The 16,689-nt window shown below is 40.1% G+C and overlaps 1 protein-coding gene across 2 annotated transcripts in view; it reads right to left on the bottom strand.

The window, feature by feature from the left end:
• The window catches only part of ENPP3 (ectonucleotide pyrophosphatase/phosphodiesterase 3), a 72,237-nt gene that overhangs the window by 47,337 nt on the left and 8,211 nt on the right, over positions 1-16,689 (bottom strand). For both annotated transcript variants that reach the window (XM_019538055.1, XM_019538056.1), the window contains exons 2-5: positions 16,035-16,113; positions 12,780-12,902; positions 6,532-6,657; positions 4,864-4,924 (exon numbers count right to left, since the gene is read on the bottom strand). In XM_019538055.1, coding sequence (XP_019393600.1) covers positions 4,864-4,924; positions 6,532-6,657; positions 12,780-12,902; positions 16,035-16,113 — 389 coding nt within the window. The remainder of the gene's footprint in view (positions 1-4,863; positions 4,925-6,531; positions 6,658-12,779; positions 12,903-16,034; positions 16,114-16,689) is intronic.

Here is a 16,689-nt window from a genome sequence, read left to right as displayed (position 1 = left end):
CTGCCTTTTTTGAAGATGGGGACCATGTTGGCCCTCTTCCAGTCCTCCAGTACCTCACCAGAGCACCACAAGTGCTCGTAAAGTTGTGCCAGGGGACTTGCAATGACCTCGGCCAGTTCCTTTAGAACTCTAGGGTGGAGATCATCATAATCATATGCTATTTGTTATTATTTACTATAAATAAGCAAGACTAAAACCCTTAGCACCCTTAGCACTGAGTAAGCTCTGCAGATATAGTAACTGTGATGGCAGTATACATTAATTTAAATTGCTCTCTAAGAATAAAAATCTGAACATTTGTTAAAGTAAACTCTAGCTAAGACAGTGGTTCTAACTTCATTAGGGTTTTGTTGCATGTTACAGTAACACTATAAGGCACACAAATCTTGCTCAGTGTTAGTACCACCTCATGTTTGGAGCAGTCACACTTCAGACCAGCAGAAGGACTGAAAAATTCTTATCCCCCCCCCATTCCAGGATTCCCTTTTGCCCCCTGCTCCCTGGGTTCCCCTACCCCTGCCCAAAGTTCCTCCCAGTCCCTTGGGGTTGCCCCCTGCCCCTCCTGCCCCCAGGACTCCCCCCACCCCCGGCTTACTTCTGGCTATGCACACTGTATGTCCCAGGGGAGCAGTCAGAGAAGGGTTAACCTGCCTGACTGGCCCACCACCACCACTGCTGCCAGGCTGCTGCTGTTCTCTGAGCTAAGCCCAGCCTAGAGAGCAGCAGCAGTGGTGATGGTGGCCAGACAGACAGATCATCCCTTCCCTACCTGTTCCTCAAAGAAAGACAGCAAGGGCAGCCACAAGTAAGGGTGGAGGCAGAGATGGGGGGACAATGAGTGCAGATCTGAGGTGCTGGGAAGTTTGGAGGGAGGCAGTGGGCCTAAGCCAAGCTAGTGGGGGCAAGGGTACACTTCATTTACATTAAAGTGTACTAGAGTGTCTATACCTTAGTGTAACATGAGCTGGGTAACACACATCAGAGATAATCCTAGCCTGGAGTGGCATAACTTTGAGCCCCCTAACTAGCACGTAAAACTAGTTTCAGGTGTTATGTCATGTTACAAGCTCCAGGAGCAGACCAAAATTACTGTGTAACAAGGCCCATTAGACTCAAGGTATCTTTTAGACTATTTCAGCTGTTAGTTTTCACTTGATTTTTTGGTTAAAAAAAAGAAGCAATTATTCTAAAAGAACCCAAAGCCACACCAGTTCAGAATGTTTTTAAACTCTATGGATTTGAAATCTCTGGGTTTATCTTGTAAATCATGTTTGCACATCTAACGGTACTAACACTGCTTGGCAGCCCAAGGCACCCTTGAAATCATCTCAAAGTGCCCTATGGTACCTCAGCACCTGAGAACCAGTGAGCTTTGAAGAGTAAAATGTGGCTATGATCTTTGGGGATGGTTCTATTTCTTTTTATAATACATGGTTGACAAGGGTAGCACACAGAATTACAGTCTTCCAGTTCTGTAATTCAGCATAATTTCATCTACCCTAGAAATCTTCAAGAGGAGACTAGACAGTTACCTTGCTGGCGTCACCTGACCCCCAGTTATCTTTCCTGCTTGGTGCAGGGGACTGGACCCAATGATCTTCCAAAGTCTCTTCCAGCCTTGCAATCTAGAATCTATTAATAATTACCTTTTTTATAGTTTAATTTATAGCTGGAAGTGGTAATTCAGCAGATTGTCTTAAATTAGGGACCTGAATATCATGGAACCTAAAAAAATTAAATTACAATTCTGTTCAAAGGAACCCCATACTCAGTATATAGAGAACTCTATTGCATTGGGTCAGAACTCTCCTAGCTACAATGATTTGTTATCTGCAGTCATTGGTAACAAGTTTCTAACACAATTTCTCCAATTAAAATAGTGATTCATCCAGAGAGTCATACTGATACATACTAACTCCTCTTAATTTAAAATCACCATTTCACAACAATAAGGAAATCTCCTAAGGAAGTTTCAAAGCAGGTTGTACCTGGCCCATTTCTAATCTTACTCTAGTCTAACCTTAAAGCTAGTCTGACATTAAAGAGCACCATGGATTGTGGAATAGAATATGTATCCCACTTTAAGGCTGTGAATATGTTTCAAACAAGATGAGTTATTTGTTAACCTAAGAGGTACTTTTTTATACTCTGATCAAGCAATTGCATGCAGGAATTCTTGAACTTTGGAATGAGATTGTACTACTACAGGTGGTTACAAATATTTGTATGTAAAAATACTTGCATATGCACATCATAATTCTAACACCCTGACTACTGTAGGTGGTTACATTCAGGGGAGTACCCAGGGAGGGTGCAGTGGAACAGTTGTACCACCTCCCTCCCCGTAATTCCTCCTCCCCCCAAACTTTAAAACTAACTGCTGTGGGGTGGGGGCAGCAGCATTTCTATTCAGGCACTGTAGAGAGAGTCAACTGACTTCATGGTTCATTGTCATTTCCCTGTTTCAGACTGATTTCTGTCTACTCCAAAGGTATTAAAAACAGTCTGTCCCTTTTTTAATAGTCTTGATGTTCTACTGTTCAGACTATCCTTTCTTCTTTATTGTCTGATATTCTGGATAAGGTCTCTCTCTCATTTCACTGCCCTGCTGACTATTTTTAACTCTAGCTAAAAAAACTTAACTCAGGTATGGTAATATTAACTCAACTGTAAAAACCTTTGACAGTGATGTGTTGGAGACACTGTCAAGACACTCAAGAAGGTTAGATTTTTTTCTTATGAATCTGAATAAGATTTACATTTAAGTATAATGACTACAGGATTATTGACACAATATCTTTTGACTATTTTAACTATTTTTGTCTAGTTTGTTGTGCTTTTTTAAGCTTTATATATAATCGAGCAAATCAGTCGACATTCCAATAGTTATATTTGTCTTAGCTTCAATTTTAAACTGAATAATATAGTGCTAGCCCCCTAGCATATTAGTAACCACCCCCACCTCTATCTACACCACTCCCCCTTTCCAAAATCCTGGATCCACCTATGGTTATAGTTACCAACCCTTTTCTTTCTCCTCCTCCAATGTCTTTCAAATAACATCATAGCTTCCTCAAATAAAAATTCTTTATTAGGCTTAGGAACGGTAATCACAAATCATAATAGCTATTCATTTTTGCAGGTATGCCGACTAGAATAAATTGCTGTCAGGTGCTTGCTCTGAAATAGCCTAGGGATACTGTAATAATGATATAGACTATGAACAATTCAACTACAGAAAAATAATTTGGTCTATTTCTGATAAATAGTTGTAAAGATGACTCTTGGTCTTCATAAACTAAGTGTTAATCTGGATTCGATCATATGTTCTCATCTGAGTTACATATGACAAATTGGTGTGCTGTTTTACAATATAAACATTCACATTTAGGGGGAAATGTTTATATTGGTTAATTAGGACACTGAGTAAGTCAAAAGTTTTGTAATCCAATCTGGTCATCAGTGACACCTCAGGAACAAAATTCAAGGACTTCTAGAGGAGAGACAATTTAGTATAGCTGTGATAACATGACCATAATAAGAGAAAGCTATTACATTAATATCAGTGAGAAAAAGTTGAATCTAGGTCTAGGGTCAGGCCACATTACAGTATACCCCACACAAGCAATAATAAAGAAAGTTTCCTTGACCCAAAGAGTAGAACATGATGACAGGCAACATGCTAATACATCAAAGTGTATGCTACAATTATTTTTGTAGAGATACTAGAGTTAGCTTGAAACTCAGCTACCAGAAACAACCTTTCTATGGGAGGCAGCTTAGGGGGTGACAGGACACTCAGACAGTGGCTAATACTGGTCTCTGTGTTGCTATATCTAGACAGCTCCCAGCAGCTAACAGAAAGCTAGTTCCAGTGTCTTTGCACTATATTGCAGTCAGTACAGAGGAGCAAAAAAGAACAGCAAGACAATTTGCTATTATTACATTCCTTTCCTACTTGCTACATCAGTCTAGGCTAAGAACTTTCTAATATTCATTCTGAAAGTTTTCTAATGCAAGACAGTAGAAGAGAAGAAAATAGGGGGACTGTTCCTGGGCATCCAGTCTGAAAATTGATGCAGCTAAATACAGACCAGGTCCAGACATTACACATAAACCAGTATAAGTGTTCAGAAACTGGTCTAAACATGTAACAGAACAGAAGCCCAGAGCATACAGATATGTTTAAAAATGGCAGAACCTGGTCTAAGATAGACCTGGATGGAAGTAGTATCAGATGTCCTGGGTTAGATTAGACTGGTCTATCAAACTTTTGTACCAGATCCTCTCCTGATTCAAGTTAGGTTCAAGTCCAGCATCTCAGGTGCCTTTGCAGCCCCCGCTGCTCCCGCCAATCTTGCGGCAGAGTCCCAGGGGGGGTGGGCATTGGAAAGGGAATGTCTATAGCTCTGTATTTCTCTACCTTTATACAATGCCTCTAGGCATCTCAGACTTTAGCTATCACTTCCACATTAGTTTTGCTTGTTGGTTCCTCTTTTTATTTCAGAATTACCAAAATTTACATATATAACAAATGTTAGTAACCACATTTTTGTATTCTTTCCCTCCTTTCTTTGTACTGATTGTGGCTTTCATTTTTAATCAAAGAGAAGCTTAAGGAGCTATTGCCACTGCTAGCTAGGGAAGATCCATCTCTTGTCTAAAACTTAAACTACATGTTCATTCTTTATGGTAGGAACCAGTTTTTTCAGTGGTTATAAAATACCACATTTTTAGGCACTCTTTAAATAAAAAAATACCATTTAATATTATAGGCAGCCACAAAAATGCATGCATTTATATCTGATTATTATAATATTCTATCTATTAGAAAAGAAAACACAAAAACATTACTTATCCTACCCTTCTGGGCACTGCGGACTATCAAATGATGGACATTTTTCTTCCACCCAGCTCATTTCACCTGAAAAGGACAAAAGAAGACACTGGAACACTATTAAAAAAGCAACATAAAGAAGTTTCCTATGCATCTTCGGTGCTGTTTTTGAAATTCTGCTTAATACTCAAACTTCTAATATCCAGGTTAATGATTGACTGGTCTCTTTAGAAGAAAAAAGGAAAGGAAAAAGAGAAGCAAGAACAAAATAGAAAGGCACAGAACAATAATGGAGAAGAATAAATGGTGCGGAAAGAGTAGTAGGTCTCCCGCAGAAAATCCCTCCTAGTATTTTGCAATGGTCTTAGTTCTGAGTTATTAAAGGCAATGGTCTTCTATGAATATTGTGATGTATTGTGCATTAGCTATTATATATGGGCACCTTCTGTAGAGGAGGTGGGAAGCTGACCCAATGCACTGTAAATACAGTGCCTCAGAGCAGACATAATTATTCAAGTCTGCTGGAGCGTGCTAATTAGCATTCAACAAGCTTTAGATAAAGTGCCCCCACCACCATTTTGAAGTGTGGGAACATTGTAGAGATACCAGAGCTACAAGACACTCCGGGAGCTTTAATTAGAGCGGCTCTAGAAGCCATTCTAATTAACACACACCACACACTCACACCCCTGCAGGATGTATAAAAACACCCTATTGGCGCGTCTACACATGATGCTATGTCACCATAACAACGTGCTATGGTGACATAGTGATCACATGCATTCGCCCAAGACCAGCAAGTACTTTGGCACAGAGGCACACTCTCTTGTTATAGTGTACCACTCCAGCCAAGTAATGGCTAAAAATAACTGTGAGCCCGGCAGTAGCAACATTGTTGTATGGGCACATACAGACATGCCCTCCGCTTGTTTAAATGTTGCTATGCTGTGTATCTCCTTAGATACCATGTTTGCTCTGAGTTTTTATTCCTGTTCAGAAGAATAAAGTTACCAGCCATGTAAGTTGTGTGATGCACTCTCTCTTCTGGGCTATAGGTCTAATTTCCTCACCACTGAGGAGCCACAAGATGTAATTAATATAAAATGTAGAAATGAAATACCTTTAGGAAATCAGGTGAGAAAGGATTCCAGTAATACAATTACAATGATATGAAAGATGCTCTAGATATTTTTTTTAAAACAATTTTTAAAAAGACTACTTAGACTTGTTATATGCCTCCATAACACCCCTCTAACATCATAGTTGATGTCATTACAGACAGTAGTGATATTTTTAGACTGTACAAAGTGCAAAGCAGGAACTGTGCTTCTCTTTTTTTTCCCTTTTTTTTTTGAAGATGCCACCCCAAGAGGAATATTATTTTAATTCCTAAGGGATCAATTTTATATAAACTGCATTACTCCCAAGCAATTGCTTTCCTCCTATCAATCTGAAATATTTGGTATTTCACCCTGAAACTTCCTCAAAGTCTTTCAATCTATGGAAACATTATTTAACCCAAAAGAAAATCTTAACTTGTTCAAACTGAAAGCTGTATGAAATTTCATAATTACTAACAAGCAGGATATCCCCATAGGTTATTCTCAAATTACCATTTACTTGTGTGCTTTCCTGGAAATATCCCTATAATATGACAATAAACACTTTAAAAATGTTTAAAACTTTTGCTTTACCTTTGCAAATGCTTCTGTAGTTCACACAGCAGGTTTTCTTCTCTAAGCAGTCTTCAGAACAAGAACAGAGGCTTCCTGATATCTGTCTCTCACCACAACGGAGTTTAGTACACGACCAAGTTTGAACTGAAAAAATCACCATTGATTCCCCCATGCTGCATATTGTTTATGTTTTGTGTTCTTTAAGCTTATAAATTCTACTTCTAATCAATACTATGTAGATATATATTCATAATCAACTTTCATATTGTTATATCTTAAGTAAATTGTATATACCTTAGCAAAACTGTAAACTGTCTCCCACAACTTTCTCATAAGTAAAATATGGAAATATAGTCTAGGTTAAGATACTGTACAGTGGATGGATAACTGGTTGGATAATCATGCTCAAAGAGAAGCCACAAATAGCTGAATACTAAGGACTGAAACTGGAAGGAGAGCTCAGTCAAGATGTCTTAGATGCAATATCTTCATTAAATGACATGAGGGATTGAATTAGGTAAACTTGATACCAAGCTCGGTGGAGTAGGAAAGGACAGGCTCAGGATTAAAAAGGACCTTGATAAACTAGAAAAATTTTCTGAAACATATAGGATGAAATTCAATAAGGAAAGGTGTAAAGAATTGTGTTTAGGACAAAATAATCAAGTGCACAAATGTAAAATAGGAAGTCACTGGCCAGGCTGGAATACTGTAGAAACCAGTCTAGGAGTTACAGTAAAAATTAAATACGAGTCAATACTTGAATATCGGTAGGAATAAAGCTAACAGCATAGAGGCATCTATTAACAAAAATGTCATATGCAAGTCAAGGACAAGTAGAAGCAATTCTTCCGCTCAACTCAACACCTGCAAGCACTGAGCCCAAGTATCATGCTGAATTTTGGGCAACACACTTTAAGAAAATGTGAACACATTGGAAAGAATTCAGAGGAGAGAAACAAAAAATATTAGAAGTGTTAAAGGAAACCACAATACTCAAAGAAAGGTTGGAAGAATTGGGATTATTTAGTCAAAAAGAGGGAAATTGAGGGATGATTTGAGAATAGTCTTTAAATACTGTTGTAAAAAGGAGGGTTCTCAATTGTTCTCTCTCTCCCCAAGAAACAAGACAAGAAGTAATGGACTCAAGGAAGATTTATATTAAATATTAAAAACAAGTTTCTAACCATGTGGATGTGTCAGCACTGGAGAAGAATTTCTGTTCTTAGAAGTCTTTAAGTACATGCTAAGCAAAGTTTGCGTGCTTCAAGCAGTGGCTTGGACTAGATGACTGTCTAAGGAACCCTTCCAATGCAATTTTTCTATGAAGCAATACAAAAACACTCTTTGGTTTTGACTTATGCTATGGTTTCACCAAAATTATAACACGTCTTGGTGTTGGAAGTAAAAGTATTCCAGAGAGACAATGCAAGTTCCTACTTTTGCTTTGCAAGCATGTACTCTCCCACAGGGTATAGCTAGTTATGTCTGTGGGCTTGCTGAGTTTTTGGAATCAGCTATTCAAAAAAAAGCAAAGCATAGCAGAAGCTGTTTTGCTTGACATTAATCAACGTGTTGAGAATTTTGTAAGATTTAGATGATGCATTAAATACCTTATAGTTAATTTGTTGTACAGAGATGGGCTATAATATAGGGAGGGGCATTAGAAGTGTGCTTAAGGTGTTCCATAAATTGCTACAGTCATAAATTGCTACAATAGATGGACAATGTATTCTCTGAGTCTGACTGATTATGTTCCTAAACGTCATAATTCATCAACTAACTGAGCTTAGTCAAAACAGTATCCACAACCTTTATTAACAGTTAGTCAACATTATGAAGTGGGTGCATAACTGGTTGAAAGTCATGCTCAAAGAATAGTCAAGAATAGCTTGATGTTAAACTGGGAAGAGATCTCAAGTGGAGTACCTCAGGTTCCTAATCAAATGTCCATATCTTTGGTGAAATCTGCACAATACATCAAAGCAGAAATTAAACCAGCCAGGTTTTGTGGCTGAAGGGGCAGCAGCAACAAGGCCAATATCAGCATGACTGACAAGCAATGGTGTGGAAAACAGAAGACTAATGCACCCACAAACTGACCAGAGGTCTGATCCAAAGGTAACCACATTCAATAGCAGTCTTTCCTTTGACTTTAGGGAAGGTTAGATCAGGTCCTCAGTCATAGTTTTCTAGAGTATTGAACACCTGTTAATAACTCTTCTGTATGAGAAGATGATACTAGATTTTCTTGGTCACCAGCCAAAGGGGTAAAAATAAAGATGTACATAAAGTTATTTGAAAATTAAACTCCTAATTTGTATATATCAGGACAATTCCTGCAGTGCAGCACATAATGGTTATATGGGTGTGGTTAATAGGCAAAGAGGGTGTAGGCCTCGCTGGAACATTGATCATTATGTACTGCCCGCACAAAGGCTTTGCTAAAGTATTAACCAGGGTAAGCCTGATGAGCAAATTTACTCACATAAAGCTTGGCATGTGGCCAAACGTGCACTGCTGCCAAAAGATGTGAGGGGGAGATGGCTGTACAAGTTGTAGGATGATAAGGCTGAAACAGGAACACTTAGATCAGGATGTGAACCAAGCCCAAGATACAGGACAGTTTAAGATATTCAGGATACAGGTGTAATGTGATAAAAAACTTGCTTTGATCACTGTATAAACGGAGGTTTGGAAAATATGGGAAATTTGTAGCAGCTTAGGGGAGCCTGTTTGGTGTTGTGCCAACTACCTTATCAAAGACATAAATGCATTAACACCTAGTCTGATGTACTTATTAAGCCAAAGTGTGGTAGGGCTTTACTTGTAAACAATAAACCTGGCTGACTCTTTGCCACCAAACCAAGCCTCTGGTCACTTCTTAAGAAAAGATTAACATTGGAAACTCCTGACTGTGACTTTTGCTGGCACCACACTTCCTGAGTTGACAGTGGTGGCCCCAAAGAAGCTTCAGTGTCCACTTGAAAAAGTGTCTATTTTTGCATCTTGTCCAGCATTTTCTGAATGTAGTTCTTCAGTATATAGCAAAAGTCATATTAACTCTCTTAAGAGAAGAATCAGACCCATATTCTCAAAATCAAGTAACAAAAAAGCAAGGATGAAATGTTTTATGACCCTACTATAAGTCTCAGTCGATGCATGGCGGCATCAGGTGGTGGTGGCGAAGGGGCTGGCTGAAGGTGCTGAAGTGCAGCAGATAGGCAGCAGGCAGTCCCCACCCTTTAGCACCCTCATGCCCCAGCTAACCCCATCACTGTTTACACATGGGTTTCAGTGCACATAATTACTCCACCATAGGGGAGTATTGTCCCCAACAGTATTCTACAGTGGAGTTAATTTACTGTACCCTAACGTCGGCACAAGTGTAGACAGTGATGCTTTACTATCGAGCTAATTAGCTCAATAAAGCACACATGTAGATGCACCCAATAGAAGCCAAAAGTGACCTCAGAGTTGAGACAGACAGACAGAAATAAGGAGGTATATAGAGCGTATGAGAAGAGAGAGGTAATTGGCTACCTATATATAACTAGATAGATATATACTGAAGGCTGGCAGGGTGTCCAGCTTCAGCAGGGTGATGGCCAGCAGGGTGCCTGCAGGGAGGGTGTCCAGTCACTTCAGGTATGGCAGAGCTGCTCCAAGATGTCCAGGTAGGTGGCTTGGTCATCCTGAATGCCTCCAGGTACTGCTTATCATCCCAGGTGGCCTGGACAATGTGCTGCCACTGGTTCTTGCTGGCCCAGCAGGCCCAGAGGCAGTGAGGCTAGAGGCCCAGGATGGCATGGACAGCCCAGGTGGTGGCATCCAGAGACCATCATCACATTGTCAGCATCTCATAGTTGACTATTTACTCAATTAGAAGATGAGGTTCCTGCACCCCGCCCCCCAGCACCACCACCATTTAATACTGGGGAGAAATCTCCTTGCCTAATAATAGAGGCAGTTGGTGGGGACAGGCAGCTGCAGCTCTGGCCCCAACCTGGAGCCAAAGCCACAGCTGCCACCTGCCCCGTGCCCCCACGGCCCCTGCACACCCTGCCATTTCTCTGCGGTAGCCCCCAGCCCAGTTTCTACCCCACTCCATGCCACTTCTCCCTTTCCCTCCCCTTCTTACCTTTGCTCTGCCACTGGTAGGCTCCATCCATGCTCCAGCCCAGCACACGGAGCATGGTGCTGCTGCTACAGGGCTGGGCTGGAACAGCAGTGCCAGCTCTGTGCCACTGCTGTGGGGCCAGGCTAGAACCATGCTTCATGTCCTGGGCTGCTGCAAGAACTGAACCTACTGGTGCAGAGCAAAGGTAAGGGGTGCAGGGCACTGAGAAGCAAGCGAAGGGACAGAATTTGGGGTGGGGGGGAGATGGAAGGAAAACAGGCAAAGACCTCAGGCTGTGGGTGGCAGAAGCAGCATGGAGAAAGGAGAAGGGGGAAGGCAGAATTGGGACAACCTGAGGCTGTTGGGGGTGGGGGAGGCAGGCACAACATGAAATAAGTAGGGGGTGGGGGACAGGCAGCAGGTAGCAGGCTGCCTGCCTCTCTCACTGCCTGCACCACTGCATCCACACTGTTGCTCCCTGCCACGGCCTGCCCCATTACTACTCCCATCTTCCCTAGCACATGCTTCCCTAGTGCCTCCCCCACTCTCTGTCTCCCACTACCTACCCCATTACTGCCCCATCATCACCTCTCCCCCAACTTACAGTAGTGACGGAGGAGGAGGGTGAATTTAAAATGACCCTCCAATAAGAAAATTCCATAGATGGAAAATTATAATAAATTTATAAATTTTCTGGGTGTGGAATTATTGGGGCGTGATCTTACATGCAGGGTCATTTTGCATTCAAATAAATAGAATACATAGTTATATCTTATTTGGTTAGTCTATAAAGGTGCACATCTACCCTACCTTCATACACAGTAAATGTCAGGGAAAGGTACATTCAGAAAATGCTGGATAAAATGCAGAAATAGACAGGGACTTCTGAAGCCCACTGTTCCCATTACCCACACCCATATAAACACTGTGTGCTGCACCATACCAGAACTACCCAGTAACTTCACTAGTGCGAGAGCAAAATAGGTTCTTTATCGTTTTCTACCCTGGCATAAAGAACAGCTGTGCTCCTACCTGTGCCTTATCTGGACAAACAGATGAAAGTGCTTCAGTTATCTGTAAAATAGCTTGCTTGATTTTATGTGCATTTGTAATGGATTTTTCTGAGCATTTTACACTGAAGTTTTAACTAAACATATTCTTGATTAAAAAGAACACACCTCCATAACACAAAATGTGAAAATCCTTCAGGAGGAACCTTATAGATTTTATGTTACATTACATTCAATTACAAATAGCATTGCATATCAACGGTCCCCAAGGGCCCAGGCAGACAGTACGCTGAAGACACAATGAACCACTTAATCATTTCTTAAAGTGTAAACTGGCCATACATTCAGAAGATGCAATAAAACAGAAAACCAGCCACAAAGTTATTACACAAAATATGTAATAACTCTATGACTGGTTTCCATCCTGCCTTAAATTAAATGTGTGGCAAGATGGACTGCACTGTTTATTTGTCTGTCAGAGGCCACACCAGGGCTTGAATCCTGGTGCTGTGCTTGCCAGCTGATGGCAGATTGGGACCATATTGGCCTGGAACCCCAGTGCAGACCTGATCCTGCTAACAATCAGGACTTCTCCAGAAGTTGATCCCCAGACCAGTCCTGATCAGCTGATTGTCACAAGTTTGGCTGATTGGGCCCACTCTGGGGCTTGTACCCTCGGGTGGCCCCAATTAACTGATTGTTGGCTGGCTCTGGGAACTACACAAGGGCTCAAATCAGCTCCGTGAGTCCCCAGAGCCAGCCGTCAATCAGCTGATTATTGGACACATTGCCAGTGCAGGGAAAGTCCAGGTTCATGATCCCCCTGAATTGACAAGTATGTCATGATTTAAGTCTGACTCCTGAACACACAATCATGCTTTCTGCTATTCAAGTGTACCATGGCAAGAGGCACAGATGTTGTAACTGGGGATCAAATCCTATTGTGCCTTCAAATGAAAGCCCGTCAGCAGCCCAATTTATCACATGCCAGGATAAAATCGAAACAAGTCTGGAGGCAGATTGCGTGTGGAGAGTACTTGTTACAAAGTAAATAACAGACTATACATACTATGTTCTACACTCAAAGGAAAAATACAAAGGCTAGACTGATGCGTATAACTTTTGAGGTGACATACCTGGTTCCAAGCAAATAGCCTCGTAATCCCAGCAGCAATTTCGACGTTCTTTACAGCCACTATCACACTGGCAACCCACCAGATCTTTGTTAAATGTTTCATCACATCTGCTTCTGCAGCTAACTGAAAAGGAAACATAAGGCATCTTTCAGCTCTACAGATAGCAGGTATATCCACTCTTCAGAATACAACTTGCACAGGACATGGAACACAGCCAAGGGGTCTGGAGGACAATGTTCTGAATCATTTTCAAAAACTGTTTACTGAATCAGTTATCAATACATTTCAGCAAAATGTAATACATATGAACCCATTTTCATCAAAGTAGATGACAACCACACCATGCTTTATTATATAGCTGAATAATCATACTTGATTAGAAACAAAAATAGGGCATAAATCAAAATAAAGATGAATGTTATGATGAGTGGTGTTATGAGGAAAAAATGCACTATTTAGACTCATGCTTGAGCTCTTGTAAGTTTAATCTTGACAGAAAAGGATATTTTAATTATAAATGTATTTAAGCAGGCATATGTGCACACAAGTTTGTTTTCATAGCACATAAGTTTTATGTGCACAGACCTCACTATTTTAAATGACACAGGGTCAGGAAAGAGATCCAAACATTGTGGACAATGCCAATGGCATTATTTGTGGGGGAATAGCTTAGTTATGAGGAGCTAAATGTTAAGAAAACTGAAAAAAGGGAATTTTTGGAAAGGGAAGCAAGAGGGTCAGTACAGCAGAAAAGAGGGTAAGAGGGACAGGTATGGAGTAAGACTGCGGTGAAGAGGTAGAAGAAGAGGCAAACAGCACACAGCAGAGAACGTGCAATCACAACTACACCAAATTCTAGGCTGACCATTATAGGTGGCACCAATATCTCCCTAAAACCAAAAGCTGTCATTGATCTATACTATAAACCCCCAACCTTGACTCTCACCTGCACCACAGCCAGACTCGGGAAGCCCTGGTCTGTCTTGTAGTCCATTTGCTTCACCCACTGAGTGCTGAACACACCTATGCACCTCAGGGCTCGCATGCAAGGAACCCACTACTGACATTTCCATAACACACAAATCTATTCCCCATTACCTAAAGCTGATTAATAGAAAAAGTCATGCAACGGAATGAATGATTGGCCACAAATGCCTATAAAAATCTTCAGAGATCAGATGGCTATGGATAAGCAGTGTCAAGTAGAACCAAATTCTCCAACATTCAGTGGTTCACTGTGGCCATATTGTGGCAATGTCACATGGCCCCATAGCACACCACTGCGCTGCTCTGGGCAGTGGTTAGCATGGAGAAGGGTGGTGGCCAAACCCTGCCCACTCCCACCTGGACATTTACTTTGGAACACTTACCAGCTGACCACGCTGTGCCAAAAGGGGGAGGTGGGACCAAAGCAGAGCGCTTAGAGGGACCATTGAATGGGAGCAATCATGAAATAAGTCCTTGAATACTTAAATTTATCTAGCAGCTTCAAAACCATTATCACAAGATTGAATATCCCAACAACTCTTTACAGCAACCCACACAATAGTGTGTCACTTCATCTTTTATAAGCAATAGCTGCAATTAAATTAGGAAGAGTAAAGGGCATGATTCACAATCGCCCTGCATCTTGCATTTTCAAATACACTTGCACAAAGTGGATGTCAAATGCTGATATTTCTGATCTGGTAACATTTTATGCAGGTGTAATTGAATTCACAAGTGAAAACAGTGAAGAATCAGACTCCAAATATCAGTAAGCACTATGTGGCAAGCTGACAACACATTGCAATATTTGGCAAAGGTCATCCAAAGTAACTACTGTTTATTGTCAATCATTACAAAGATTACAATGTTCAAGAAGGAAGAAGAATAGAAGTAGGAAAGAAACATGAAAAATTGTAAATGGGAAAAAAAACAAAAGAAATTTAACATTTTACTACAGGTGCATTAATTGTATGAAAAACCCATGTGATTATAGTCTTGGAGGTGTGCAAACAAGATCTGCTGTAAATGCATGTATCAGTTGCTGACATTGCACTAATGACGGTGAGAACATTTTTCACTGAAACGTGCTTTCTTTGCAGCTTGAAACTTGTGCTTTTGTTTAAATGATTTTTTTACGTGTGAAAGGCTTTCTTGGCTTAAGTCTGTCTGGATACTAATAACTGAAGAGAAAGAATACATTGAGAAGTTCACTTCTTTTAATAAACAAGTTATTAAAAAAATCCTGCTAAAAAATTCTAAGAATTTTGGTTTTGCTCAAATGTGAAACAACCAAAATTTGAAACATCATCAATTACCAGAAAACAGAGTTATACTAAAACATTTTCATTAGCCTTACTCCAGTAAACACTTAACTACAGCTGATCAAAAATGAGAATTTCCACCACATGGAAAATGTTGATGTTTCAACAGTTATTTTAAAACTGAATATGGATGAAAAGTCAACACTTTAAAGAACAGGATTTTCAGGGAAAAAAAATGGCTGGAAGCTGTTACATAAACCCTTATATTCCGTTCTCCACTATAAACTGAATTCCCAAACAAGATTATATAAATCAGTCATGATGGGAGTCATGCTGCATGGTGGAATATTTAGTCCAGCTATGTAGTTCAGAAAATAGAAAGTAGTCGGAGCAGGTGCTACAGGAATTCAAATAAACACAGATCAACATTAATCTTACCCAATAGGAAAGGTTTAAGTTTGGTTCACCAACTGGAATTTTTTGGTGAGAGCAGAGAGGGTCTGACCTTACCTGAAATCAAATATATTTTTTAAATTTGTCTAGCAATGTCAAACATTTTAAATGATTTTTTACAATTTTGCCGAAACTGTATTTTTGACAGAAAATCTTCAAACAGGTCTGGTATGAACCAATTGAATGAAATTCCATCTATTTAATAACTGGGGTTTTAAGAGGCTCCTATACAAAGTATATCTGTGTAGTAATGCTTTTAAATAACTTCTAGCACAACTCACCAAGAAGCATTATTAAAGTAAGATTCCCAACCCCTTTGTGAAACAAGTATTATACTTTACAGAAGGACAATAATTCACACACAACAATTAAGGAATAATTTTTCAAAAGAGCCCACCAACTTTAGATGTCTTATCTTTATTTTGCACATTTTAAAAGCCTAGAATATTATTTCCACAACTAATGAGCATTTAAAATTATTTTTAAATTATGAAACATCCTCTGCTTTAGTGTATTGCTGGATCAAAGCCAAAATGGCTGCTAGTAGACATACCTTGCACCTGAGCTTCACGTTTCAGTCCTAGTCCCAAACCTAGTCCAAGCGATATAACCACCAAAGAAACCAAGAGAACCTGTCACAAAAAAAAATCCACATGCCGTGAAACATGTCATTATCTTTATAATATATATAACTATACATCAATTGTACATATAATGGGAAGTAACTTATTTGGAAAGAAGGGACATCTTGAGCTGAGTGATATGAAAGGAAGAACAGATTTGAGAGAAAGACAAAAATAAAATCTGATGAGCTGCCTATATTTTAACAAGAAGTTGTCACCCAAATACTTTCCTTTTAGCCATGACCAATTTTATGTGGCAAGCAGGAATATGTTCACTTGCAAAAAAAGGAGGAAGGAAAATGTTTCCTTGTACTGCTGAAAGGGACAATTGTCAGTAAACCAGGTTATGTATACCAGGGTTGAAATGGTTATACTTAATCCTGAAAAGTATAACCCATGCTGGCCACCCTGTACAATTTGTAAAGGGTGTATTTTACACACACACAAATATTTATCAAATATCAAAGTCCTGAGCTTGACGAGGAGTTCGCCCGGGAACTCACTGAGGCTGCTTGCTCCAGGACCTTGGTTGTCATGGGTGACTTCAATTACCCGGACATCTCGTGGGAAGATCACTCAGCAAAA

This window comes from Crocodylus porosus, unplaced genomic scaffold (assembly GCF_001723895.1).
Source record: "Crocodylus porosus isolate Cpor-Errol unplaced genomic scaffold, CroPor_comp1, whole genome shotgun sequence".
Taxonomy (NCBI): Eukaryota; Metazoa; Chordata; order Crocodylia; family Crocodylidae; genus Crocodylus; species Crocodylus porosus.
This window is presented reverse-complemented; position numbering and strand designations above follow the sequence as displayed.